General features: G+C 42.4%; 1 protein-coding gene across 1 annotated transcript in view; it reads left to right on the forward strand.

The window, feature by feature from the left end:
• Positions 1-4,432: 4,432 nt before the first annotated feature.
• The window catches only part of LOC134668165 (uncharacterized), a 56,816-nt gene continuing 47,914 nt past the window's right edge, over positions 4,433-13,334 (forward strand). Inside the window, exon 1 of the mRNA XM_063525682.1 lies at positions 4,433-4,617. Within this exon, the coding sequence (XP_063381752.1) occupies positions 4,552-4,617 (66 nt within the window). The 5' untranslated portion in view covers positions 4,433-4,551. The remainder of the gene's footprint in view (positions 4,618-13,334) is intronic.

The raw sequence follows: 13,334 nt of genomic DNA on the forward strand, positions 1-13,334 counted from the left end.
TGTATTTCTGTTGCCGCTATAACAACAAATACTAAAAACAGAATAAAATAAAGATTTAAATGGGGCTCCCATACAACAAACGTTATTTTTGATCAAAGTTAAGCAACGTCGGGAGGGGTCAGTACTTGGATGTGTGACCGTTTTTTTTTTGCTTTTTTTTTGTTTTTATTTTTGCATTATGGTACGGGTTCCGTACCATAATGCACGTTTCCAAGTAAAAATTACGTCACAGGCCAATTCGAGTTTAAGTTATTCGATATGTTTCCGATAGCCAAAGAATATAAGTAATAATCTGCGCTTAGAGTTTTACGGGAATGACGGGAATTCAGTATTATCATTTACCTAAAATAAAAAAAAAACATACAAAGTTCAACTCGTAATAGGACATTTTTCACTTAATTAAACACCTTTAACGGCCGGTTAGCAATCGTTACAAAACTGATGGTCAATGTCAAATCCATTCCATCATTTTGTCAGAAATGTAACGGTTAGACGTTACTGAAACAAGACTTAAGTCGCGATTAACTTGTACAAGTTAAATGAAAATGCCCAATAATGCAAGTGGCCCTCTCAAAACAGCTTCATGCAACGTCACCCCTAATAACCCTTATACTTGATTGACAGTAGCCAGACCGGTCGCGGGACTCGCGGGTTTGAGTCCGACTTGAGATAACCCAGGTCGTTGCCCGGCGAACCGGTTCGTCGCGTGTCCGGTCTGATCAGGATATCATTTGATCGGACCATCTCGTAATATAAAGAGGCAAGGACAATATACAAAAACATAATCGGAGAGATTCTATGGAGGATCTTCATCGCTGGTGAATACAGTTGGTAGCAATATTATTGAACACTAATTAAGTTCAAATACAGTCAATAACAATGAAACCGTGTTACGTAGTGTCAGTAGCGGCGCGTTAAAAATATTCGTAGCCAAGCTGGGGGTATTCTTTTTTTTCACTAGTTGGGAAGCGCAAGAGGCACGCCGGTGGGAATCGAGTCCTATTGTAGCCCCGCCACGCGGGTCCGTCTTAAACTATGTTGGGGCCCTTGAGCACATAAGAATTTGGGGCCCTTTTGGAAAGTAAAGAAAGCTAATTAAACTAACATTTTTCTACTATGATCTTCTATTTAATACTGGTAATCAAATATTGTGTAAGCACTCGCACGACAGCTTTTTCAACGCGCGTTAAAAAAGTTTGGATGACGCAAATTCATACCTACGTGTGTATTTATTCACACGACAGCGGTGGCGCTTTTTATCAAGCGTTGTTAGATTTTCGACTTTAAGCCTTGGTCGTTAAGTCGAAATTAGAGTGCGGACAGACTAAAGCGCTTTTTTAACGCGCGTTGAAAAAGCTGTCGTGCGGATGGGGGCTTACTGTCTGTCCTTCGGGGCCCCCTGAGGATGGGGTCCAGGGCACGGGCCCCGCGTGCCCTTATAGTAAAGACGGTACTGCCGCCATGGCCTTCTTGAGTGATGCTCCTTGATTTCTGCGCATTTTATTTGCTTTGATGTCAGAATCTTGTAATTTGCTAATTTTAAATAGTTTTTATCCTTTTATAACCAAGTTATAGTGTGTTATAGTTATAAATAGTACATCAAAGTATGTATCTCGCATGGTATGTAAATGATATGATATAAATAACTGCATCGCTAATATCGAGGTTAAACTTGACTAACCCTCATTAGCTCTATATCTCGAGATGCATAAAGAGGGGACTATAAATAGGGTCAGGAGGTCAGCGCGACTGGACCAATTGAATTAGATAAGATGCTTCGGCGCCAGAGAACTGTATGGCATTGTAAGAAAGGAATGCTTTTTAGGGTTCCGTACCCAAAGAGTAAAACGGGACCCTATTACTAAGACTTCGCTGTCCGTCCGTCCGTCTGTCACCAGGCTGTATCTCACGAACCGTGATAGCTAGCTAACAGTTGAAATTTTCACAGATGATGTATTTCTGTTGCCGCTATAACAACAAATACTAAAAACAGAATAAAATAAAGATTTAAATGGGGCTCCCATACAACAAACGTTATTTTTGATCAAAGTTAAGCAACGTCGGGAGGGGTCAGTACTTGGATGTGTGACCGTTTTTTTTTTGCTTTTTTTTTGTTTTTATTTTTGCATTATGGTACGGAACCCTTCGTGCGCGAGTCCGACTAGCACTTGCCCGGTTTTTTTGGTGGATAATTTCGATTTCATTGGTGGTCTAAGGCTTGAAAAGTTGTACATAATGCAATACATTGGATATAGAAACTAGACCAAATTGAATTAAGGAAGACTCACGCTAGACCGGGCCGAGGCGTCCGGCATGTCATTTTCTATGACGGGTGATCGGTGATGACGAGGTGTTTCCATAGAAAACGAAGTGGCGGCCCGAGCCCGGCCCGGTCTAGACTGAGTCATCCTTTAAGGTTCTTAATGTCGGCGGCCATAAACAGCCAGATGTTATAGGAGAGGAATGTACTTTAATGAAATGAACCATTGTGTGTAGCTGTGTACTGTGGACATTCTGCCGATGATCTCAACTGTGTCAACTCAATGTCTCCCAGTGACATTACAAATATAACATTTTAAATATAGTCAATTTAATTTATAGATGTATTTTAGTTCATAAATTATTTATTTGTTTTTCTACTGTCTTTTTCCTATGAAATAAATTATTTAATTTACTCTCTTCTATAAGTATAAGGGGTCAAGAAGTCGGCGAGAATGACCAATTATGTACAGATGTTTGTGTCGCCGCAAGCGAACAGTGCGTTGTTGCAGCGGAGTAGGAATGTCTTTGATGACTCATTGCGTACCAAGTGGACATTTCGTCGGTGGTCTTAGTCAGGTTTTTGTATAGTTTCTTCTATCAATGTACCATTATCATATCAGACGAAAGAAGTTCACGAAACTTTAAACTCTCGCGTTTTGTACCTACACATATTTAATTACACAAACGGGTCTACCCCGTCTACCCCGAACATTTTTATAAACGAATTTCGTGTAGTTTTATTTAGATCTCCGTTGACATTTGCTGGGACGTCAGTCTTTCCGTGACCACAGTTGGCGCAACTCAGCTGAAACTGCGGAATTTAAGGTAAAATTGAAATTATATCGCGGTAGACCCGTTTGTGTAATTAAATATGGGCTAGTTTCGGTTCCGTGGGAATCTGCCGAATCCTATACCGCAACAGAAAACGTCGCCGACATGATTTTTTTGCTAGGCCATAGGCCATTGCGCTCTTAATTGCCGGTGATTCGGTGTCCTTAAGTTCAGAAAGATTAACGGCATTGTTTGTTTTCCTTGTATTTACTCAATACCTACTTTGGAATCTTCTTTATAGTAGTAACCTACTTACCTAAGTATTAGTGAGTAGTTGAGAATGCTTAGGTACTTACTAAATCTAGTAATCTATATTTCTACGCAGTAAAGCAGTGACTTGAGGGAAGAGCACACACACGCACACACACACACACACACACACACACACACACACACACACACACACACACACACACACGTCTTAACTAAATTTTGTAAATTAATTGTTTTGAGTGCACTAATCTTTCAACATAATATCGTAATTATTAAATTAAATTTTAATTATAATATAAATGGTATGTTAAACTTTACTTTAGCTTAAGTTCATACTTAATACCTTCACCTAAATATTTTGTAATGATATGTTCGGTTACTACTATTTTTATAAAACCTTAATAGTTAGTAGCGGGGTCTTCTGTCACAAGTATTTTACAATACTTACTAGGAGATTCCAAGCATAACTAATTGTGAATTGTGAAATGTTTTAATCCAAATAAACAATTTTTCATTTTCATTTTCATTTTTCAAGAGCTGAATGAGCATAACTAATTGTGAATTGTGAAATGTTTTAATCCAAATAAACAATTTTTCATTTTCATTTTCATTTTTCAAGAGCTGAAACAATGCCACATACGGGCTGAAACATACCACATACGGGCTGAAACATGCCGCTAACGGAGCACACACTACAGTACTGAGTGTACTGACGCTGTAACTGCACTGTTTTCATGACAACTTCATCAAAATCCCATTGTGTTTGTTCGTCAGTCATCTCTATATGGAAACTTAACGTCTACCTATTTGCGATGAAAAAGTCCTCCATAAAAATGTGTCTTCACTTAGTTCCAAAACTTTTTAATTGTTGCTGCTGCAGATGTGTTTGGTGTTCTTCAAGAAGGGTTCTTCAGGGTGTTCATAAATGGCTCTATTAAATTAATGTTGCTTTGTCCATGGGCGACAATTGCTTCCCATTAGAAGGCTCACCGCTTTCTGATGCTACTACATCAAAGAGTACACCCTGTTAATAGTTAAACAGTGGAAGCTTGATGACTTGACGAGACATTCCTCGAGCTTTATCGGCAGGGGTGTCGGGCGGGGCGGCGCGCGTCGCTCGAACTCCGGGCGCTCCGCTCAGTGCCTTACCTGCCGCGAGGGGCTTCGCGCGCGCCCGCTGCGCCAGTGTTTACATCGCGTGTGATGGTTCGGTGACAGACACACAGGATACAACCAGGCTACACCATGGCGTGTGCCCGAGGGATCTGCACCGCGGACAAAGTTTTCATATTCATCAACATCGCTTTCGCGGTATGCATCCCAGCCTGATCATTACCATAGATATTAAGGGTTTATTACAGGGTTGATTAATCGTATTTGCATACTTCAGGTTAAGTGTCTCAGATGATAAATGAGTCAAATTATGAGATGAGGCTGTGATATTAAATTTGTGGTAAAAATTTGGGTTTCTGGGGCAATATGTCAGTTTAAATTCTAAATATAAGATGTGTTTAATTTATGATCAAAGGTTCAACCATACCATCCATTCCATTTTGGAAAAATGGGTTACATATGCCACTTTAGTTTACAAACATATGTAAATGAGTTATGTAGAGTCGAGCTAGAGATGCATGCAACACATCGGTTAGGAATGTTAGGATAGAGTTCGATATCATCAAAAACTGGTTATCTTTTCTTTATTTTTGTTTTATCTCACTATCAAGTTAGGGACTCGTACATCTTAACGACGTTAATTCTTTGATAGCAGGGATAGACACCCGAAGGCAGATTTTTGCCGATGTGCCATTTGGTAGAGTCATATTTGTAAAAGAGCCCTTTAAGGCTGTCCTGTTTTCATAACATAAATAGGTATTTAGTTTATTCCTACCTGTTTGATTTGAGTACCTAAACAGGCTTAGAAATACTTTATTCAGATTGTAGGTATACCTCTACCTCTACTTGTAGGTACCTCTATCAGACAGCCAATAACATATACCTGCTCTATCGTTTCCATAATACATTGTTATGATTAATTAATTATATTATAGCTGTCGACTAAAAATTATGTTGTCTTAAAATACGTCTATCAGACATCAGTTATAGCTATAGCCACAGGTGCAAAATTAAAACACAACATAATTCCCAATAGAGTCAAAGACCACCGAAACTCAAAATCACTGATGCTATTCAATTTGTGGTTTTCACGCGGTTTTCATTACGCCTGCCTTTCCTGACCAAACTTTTTACCCCTGGGAGTGACCCGACGTTAATTTATGAATGTCCCAACTCCACAAAGTTAAACATATCCCTTTTACATACAACTTGTTGCAAGTACATATATAAATATTGATAAATTAAAAACTAACAGTTAAATATGTCAGTCGTGTAAAATGCGAACGCTACGCTTCAAATTGCAGCCGTTGCAACATTACCTTTTGAACTATTTCGTCTGTTTCATTGCCCCATTTCGTTACGGGCGTGCGTCAGCAAAGTTACGATCTACAGCTATTATAGTCAAACCATGCAGACCTTGCAAATCGGCCTGAAAATAAACTTGAAGCGCAATGCGGAAAATTCACTTCTTTAATGCTACAGTAACTCCTTTGAAATATGAACTCCACGCCTAAAATATCCATGACTGTGTGTACGGCCGTTTGACAAAAAGGTTGGAATTGCTAACCGACCAAACTGTATCGTCACACAAATTTATAAGATTTGTCGTAAAGTTAGCCTCGTTAAATTTGGTAGGTTAGCCCCGGCTTCCCGTTAACGGGGTCTAGCCCGGGCTACCTGCGCCCCCTCCCTCTACCCGGGGCAACAGGCAGCTGGCGTTCCATTGTCCAAGATCTGTCCCTATTCAGCCACGGATATTCCTCTCAAGTCAGCATTTATTGGTCTATCGAAAGCAGCTAAACGGGCAATATCGATGTTTATTGATGAATATTGCCAGCAATTGTCTTATTTTATGATTGAAATTGAGCATGTCGGAGTCATTTTGTTAACTATAAACAGTCTAGTAGATACTATACTAGGTACCTATAGTTGAAATGCGTTATAATCGTGTTCTTTGCTTGAGATAATGGTCTCCTTCCGCTAGTGTTAATCCAAATCGAAGTCCGTAACGTAATTTGATTATAGGTTAACCAAAACAATTCTAATATTAAACAAGTGCATACCGGCACCGCCAGTTAAATATCCTTTTTAAAATATTTAGGAAGGTATTAATGCAGGGATTCCACCAGTGTGCGGCACTGTGCGGCCCAAGCATTTTTGTACTCAATATGCCTGTGCCCTGTGCCGCACATTGGGAAGAAAATTCTGCAGACGCTACAGAATGTCAAGTTTAGTGACCGAATAGTTTCTATATTTGGTCACGTTGGTCACAGTAATGAAACAAAACTGCGACGTGACCGAGACAGTCTCTGAAGTTCGAATGTGTATAAGTAGGATAAACGGCTTACCACTTTTTAAGGCGGACCAAAGTATAGTAGCGAATTTTTGCAGTAAAAGCTTTCCAATCGTTGGGTAGCAAACTTTTAAAGCTTCTATACTTACTTTAGTAATTGTGGGCCCATCACAGAATATCAATATTATCATGTTATCCCTGTCACACGGTGTTATATAACGTAAAATCCGATACCCAAAATTTGTCTGGACGATTTCGCTCTTAGGCAATAAGACCGTCTGTTGTTACCTCTAGTATTGTATATACCTAATAGACAGTGTGATCCACCATAAGAACAACACACTTACGTCACTTACATTATTAGAAGGTACACTTAAGTAATGACACTGAAAAACCACTTTAGTTAGGATATATGTACTTAGAATTCATACTTTAAGAGGATATCCAGATTATCCAGTAAAGATCGAGTGTTCGCATTTTTGTGCTAGATAAGATGATTCATCATGGACCCCAATGAATAACGAGGAAACTCTTAAAATTAAATCGCTCACTGTAGCAATTTGGGTTCTTGTAGAGTTACTCAGGCCATGAATTTGCTTTAATTTTGAACGAATCATTATATTTAATCAACACAAATGAACTGGATAGGATAGGATCTATGGATGGCGATAGTAAACGGTACATGTCATTGTTTAGTTGATGACACTGCTGGCTCTGGGGTTTAATTTTTGCCTTTATTGTCAAATTAGGTATATCTACAGCTATAGAGCGCTATCTACATCTAATATATACATACGTATATACTTACTTAGTTTAGTTAAGTACCACACTGTTATAACCAAAATTGTCACTACTGTAGGTAATGATAATAATTTAAAATTCAACAGAAAATCAGGCTTTATTAAAGCCTATTTTTTATTCCGTAGACTAAAATGACATTTCCTAGTATGAACATAAAATGTCATTTCATATAATGAAATGTCATTTTAGTCTACGGAATAAAAAAATTAGCTTTAGCTCTTAACTTTGGAACATGAATTGGTTAATTGGTTATGTTCCTATGGCAACAGCCAAAAGGCAATTAATTAGAACCGTACACTACGTATGAGTATTATTTACTAAGTATGGCTCAAAGATACTGTAAATAAAGATCCTAGTCATTCCTCAAATCGAATGCAATTATGTTCAAACACGTCAATCGAGTTGGCACTGTAACTCAGTTTTTGTAAACAGCGAAGGTCAAAGGTCTTCGAGTCACGGGCGCGATAAGCGAGTTATTCTTTGTTAAACAATATCAAACTAGTCGGACAAACATAGTAACCAGTATAAATATGTACGTTTCTATTACGTATGCTTGTTTTGGATATTAGGGTCACAGTTACGCTGGTTTGCTTGTCGTTCAACGCGAAAAGCAAAAGGAATCCACGGTTATGATGAAAGCAACCGCAGCACGTATCGTACCATGTTGTGCGATCAAGTTTCTATGCAATTTTAAATCTTATTCTAGAGACATAGATTTTAAAATTGATGCGTACTTTTGGAGACACATACTGCGTTTGGCACCGAGATTACAGGCTATTGTGTACTTGTGTAGTCTACTGATACCCGAAACTAAAGTTATATAGCTTCTGACGAACTTGGTAAACAGTTAAATTGACTCCGCGCCATGTCAGAGGGTGTTACATAATTTAATGAACGAAAGGAAATAAATGTTTGGGTAGGTAAGCGTTTATTTTGTAATGTAATGCGTTTTGCTCGAATGTAGGTTATTAGGTATAGACATCGTCAAACATTTGACCAGTTGCTGTTATTGGCATGACATCAGTAGGTTGACCTACCTATACAAATCCTATCACGCACAACAATGAAATGAAATTGGAGAAAATAATGAAATAACATAATGTTACGAACCGTTTGACTATTACCTACATTATACCAATTTACTATTTATTCTCATTCTCAGTAACACTTTTTAGGGTTCCGTACCCAAAGGGTAAAACGGGACCCTATTACTAAGACTTCGCTGTCCGTCCGTCCGTCCGTCCGTCTGTCACCAGGCTGTATCTCCCGAACCGTGATAGCTAGACAGTTGAAATTTTCACAGATGATGTATTTCTGTTGCCGCTATAACAACAAATACTAAAAACAGAATTAAATAAAGATTTAAATGGGGCTCCCATTCAACAAACGTGATTTTTGACCAAAGTTAAGCAACGTCGGGAGGGGTCAGTACTTGGATGGGTGACCGTTTTTTTTTTCTTTTTTTTTTTGCTTTATGGTACGGAACCCTTCGTGCGCGAGTCAGACTCGCACTTGCCCGGTTTTATCATATTTACGTACATTATTAGCAGGTAGGAATTATAATAAGTAGGGTTCTTACTTCTTATCTAAAATCTTCGAGGAAAACCGTAGCGGAAACAATTTCAAAACAATGGTTTTTTTATTATTTAATTACTTTGTTATAAGTGAATAAATCAACAATTTACCTTTAAAAGTTTTTATAAACACTTCTTCGCTAAAAAACTACGCTCGTGACCTTAGTCCACTGACTAAGGAACAATATCACTGTCGTAAATAGCTATTAGGGTCATGCATGTGTTAGATTAGTCTTTACGTTTAGGTTACTATTTTTACTTTTGTATATCATGTTTTACTTTGTGCTCACATATTATGTCAAATGAATTGCGTGGAATGTTTTATATCTAGTTATAAGTCTAGGATTCATGCTCCTTTCATACGTGCTTAATATTGTATCTATTTATAAGTCTAGGATTCGTGCTCCTTTCATACGTGCTTATAATTAACGAGATTGGCAGAAATAAATAAAATTCACTCTGCATATAATACCCACTAGTTCAGAGATACAAATCGCCCGGCCATTCCTATATAAACCCGCGCCATTTGTAGCATATTCAGAGAACTCAGAGAGCTTAACTCTATCACTTGCCTGAACACTCTCCAGTAAATAAACTCAGATATATGTGTTTTTATTTCACACAACACATATTCCGGTAAATGGAGGTATAGCGGACTTCGAGACAGCACGACGGCCAGCGCGTTCCAGCGGCGAGTTTCTACGCTTCACCCAACGAACCCCTCATCACGAAAAGTTACAGTCTACACTCCACAGTTTGGTCCTTCGAACCGGATGAAGATAGAAAAACGTACGCGCTGAGTTTCAAGCGACATAGCTTAATTCAGAATCAAGAAAGAAACACGTACGCGCTGAGTTTCAAGCGACATTGCTTAACTCAGACGGCAAGAAAGAAACAAGTACGCGCTGAGTTTTAAGCGACATTGCTTGACTCAGACGGCAAGACTGAATAAAGAACGCGCTGGGCCTAGAGGTTCGCTTCGGCTTAGACCCAACCCCAATACCTTTCCGTACCCATTTACCGGCTTGCCGGTCGGACCGTGCAGCGTGTAGGTCGTCCTCCGCTCACGTGTCCTGGCAACTTTCGTTGCATGTGTCACATGGTTGATACCCACACACTGCTTTCGAACGTTCTAGGCATAGCACTTTGCCATTGCGGGAGATTCAGTGCCACGAGGGATCCACGCTACGCTTAGGGCCTGACGTTACGCTCAGTAACGGTCAGTCATAGATATAGGCAGGTCAAGTTAGGGACCCCCGCGTGTGTTAAGTGAAGTGAAGTGGTTCCAGCCAGAAAGATGTCCGAAAAGGAAGCAAGGAGCCTACGACCACGCACCAAGGGCCCGCCTGCGCCCGCAGCCAACATGGACACCCCTACCCCCTCGTCCGGTAAGACTACGTCCGGCGAGACAAATACGTGGAGCAAGGGCACCAGTGGCAACCCGAATACTACCGGTGGAAACGAGTCGGTACACTCGGAAACGTTAGATGCCACGGTAGTAAATCGTAGTAGATTAGGTACGCTAGTGAATAAAGACATCGATGCGCCGCCATCGCCGTCGCGGGCGCCGTCTAATCGCGATTCGCATAGGAGTCGCAAATCGGTTAGGGAACGCGATAATAAATTGGCCGTGCTAATGGCCGAGCTCGAGGTTCGTAAAGCCCGTCTAGCCGTTGCTAAGACAGAGTCCGACACTGCAAATGTACGGCTGCAGATTGCGCAATTGAAGGCGCAGTCTGTCGGCAGCAGTGACGCGACCGTCGAAGCTACTAAGACAAAGTCCGACACTGCAAATTTACGGCTGCAGGTTGCGCAACTGAAGGCGCAGTCTGTCGGCAGCAGTGACGCGACCGTCGAAGAACGGACTAGAAGTTGGGTAGAACGACAAGCTAGGTTACAGCACGAGATCGCAAAGGAAAACGTTAAAATCCCGCCGCCGAAAGAGACCGCGCAAACGCAACCGCCGCCGCGTGCAGCCGTCGATCGGGCTAGCAGACCACCCCCGCGCATTGTAGAGGTACCGCACGGTACCTACGCGCCAATGTACCATAAACCGCCGGAATTGCCTACATTTGGCGGAGATATCACCGAGTGGATATCATTTAGGGCAGAGTTCGAAGATACGTCGCCCATGTTTAGTGCCGTCAATAACGTCAGTCGGATTAGGCGCGCACTTAAGGGCGAAGCTCGGACGGCCGTAAAATCAATAATGTACACGGTTCAGGATCCGTACGAGATAATGGAAGCGCTGGAACGGCAGTTCGGCGACCCTGAGGAGATTGTTCTTACGGAAATTCATAACGTTAAACGCATGCCGCGTTTATCCGAAGACAATTCTAATATAACCTCATTCGCCGCGCATGTAGCGAATGCCGTCGCCACCATTAGATCCTTGCGTCAAGAGAAATACTTGCACGCGCCTGAGCTCGTGAATAAAATCGTGGATAAGTTGAATCTGATAGTGCGCTATGAATGGGCCAAATACAGGCAGTCTAACGTAGAATCACCCGGGTTAGTTGCGATTTCCGAGTTTCTTAACGAAATTAGCACTGCGGCCAAGCGCATAAACCGACATAAGCCGTCTAACAGGTCACGGAATGCAGTGAACGCGGTTTCCTCTGTGCGCGAACCGAGCAGATCGAGCCAAGCTCTCTCTGGGTCACGCGCCCCCGCGTTCTACCGTGACACGTCTGACGAATCACGGAGTGCAGTGAGTGCGGTTTCCTCTGTGCGCGAACCTAGAAGATCGAGCCAAGCTCTCTCTGGGTCTCGCGCCCCCGCATTCTACCGTGATACGTCTAGTGGATCGCGAGATGAGCGAAGCGCGGTTTCCTCTGTGCGCGAGCCCAGTCGATCGAGCAACGCTCTCACTGGGTCCCGCACCCCCGCGTCGTCCTCTCGCGACTATAGTTCGGATTCGGAGTCAGATTCCCACGAATCATACACACGTGATACGAGAAATAGATCGCGTGTTAATAAATCGACCGTAGCTCAAGTAAAGCACCGCGATGGTAATTTAAAGAAAAAGCCAGCGTCAACCAGAGCTCAGCCTAGGCAGCAGACATCGTCTGTCTCTGTCTCGCGCGATGCGTGCGCCATATGTAAGAACGGCAAAGAACACAAAGTTAGTGAGTGTTCGAAATTTCTAGCCGCGACTATATCTGAGCGATGGGACTTGGCAAAGGGTGCTAGATTGTGCTGTAGATGTTTAGGCGCGAGTCACCCTAAGCCTTATGGGTGCCAATATGTCGCGTGTGGCATGAATCAGTGCGAAGCCGGACATAATAAACTATTACACGGTCGAAACGCGGCCGCGTCCGCGAACGGTAATAGAGTCCCGGCGGCACCTGCAGTACTCAATGTTAGGCTGCCGCAGACGTGTCTCAAAGTCATGCCTGTAGAGGTGTCGGAACCGTTAGGTTCCGTCCAAACCCTCGCGCCACTTGACGAAGGCGCGACAATGACTTTGACGCTACACGGAACTGCGGACAGAATCGCGCCCGCGGTACAATTGGTTGGGCACGCAAAGCCTAATACCGCGGACGACGAGGCCTTACAACTTGTGAAACGGCATTCTGAGGTAGAATCATTAGGCGTTTCGCAAAAGTTGCCTCGGGTCGACCCCGACCAACGTGCGCTAGATTTACTAGAAGCCACCTGCGAAAAGATACCGGGGGAGCAAAGGTATCGCTCGGGCTTACTTTGGCGGTCAAATAACGAGAAACTCCCCGATAACCAAGCGCAAGCATTGCAACGGCCGTACAGTCTAGAACGAAAGCTAGACCACGATGCGAAACTTAAAGCCGAATATGCAAAGTGTATGTTGCTTGACAAAGGTTACGCGGAGAAAATGGACTCGCCACCGCCCCCCGAGGCACCCCGGACGTGGCCTCTAGCGCATTTCCCAACTTTTCACCCGCAACGCGGCAAAATGCGATTAGTTTGGGACACGGCCGCCACAGCTTGCGAACGTTCGCTTAACAGCGCGCTGTTGGCTGGCCCCGACCTGTTAGAGTCACTTTTTGGCGTATTAATGCGCTTCCGCGAAAGTAAAATCGCGGTGTTAGCCGACGTCAAACAGATGTTTTTACAGATCGAAATAATAGAGCAAGATCGCGATACGTTACGTTTCGTTTGGCGGACAGGGATCGATTGGGACAGGCCTATATCCGTCTCCCTCGCACCCGCGTGGCGATCGTTCATTAATAACGTACGGTTAGTTCGCGCCACCGCTGGTAGTCTGGTTG

Source organism: Cydia fagiglandana, chromosome 10, assembly GCF_963556715.1.
Source record: "Cydia fagiglandana chromosome 10, ilCydFagi1.1, whole genome shotgun sequence".
Taxonomy (NCBI): Eukaryota; Metazoa; Arthropoda; class Insecta; order Lepidoptera; family Tortricidae; genus Cydia; species Cydia fagiglandana.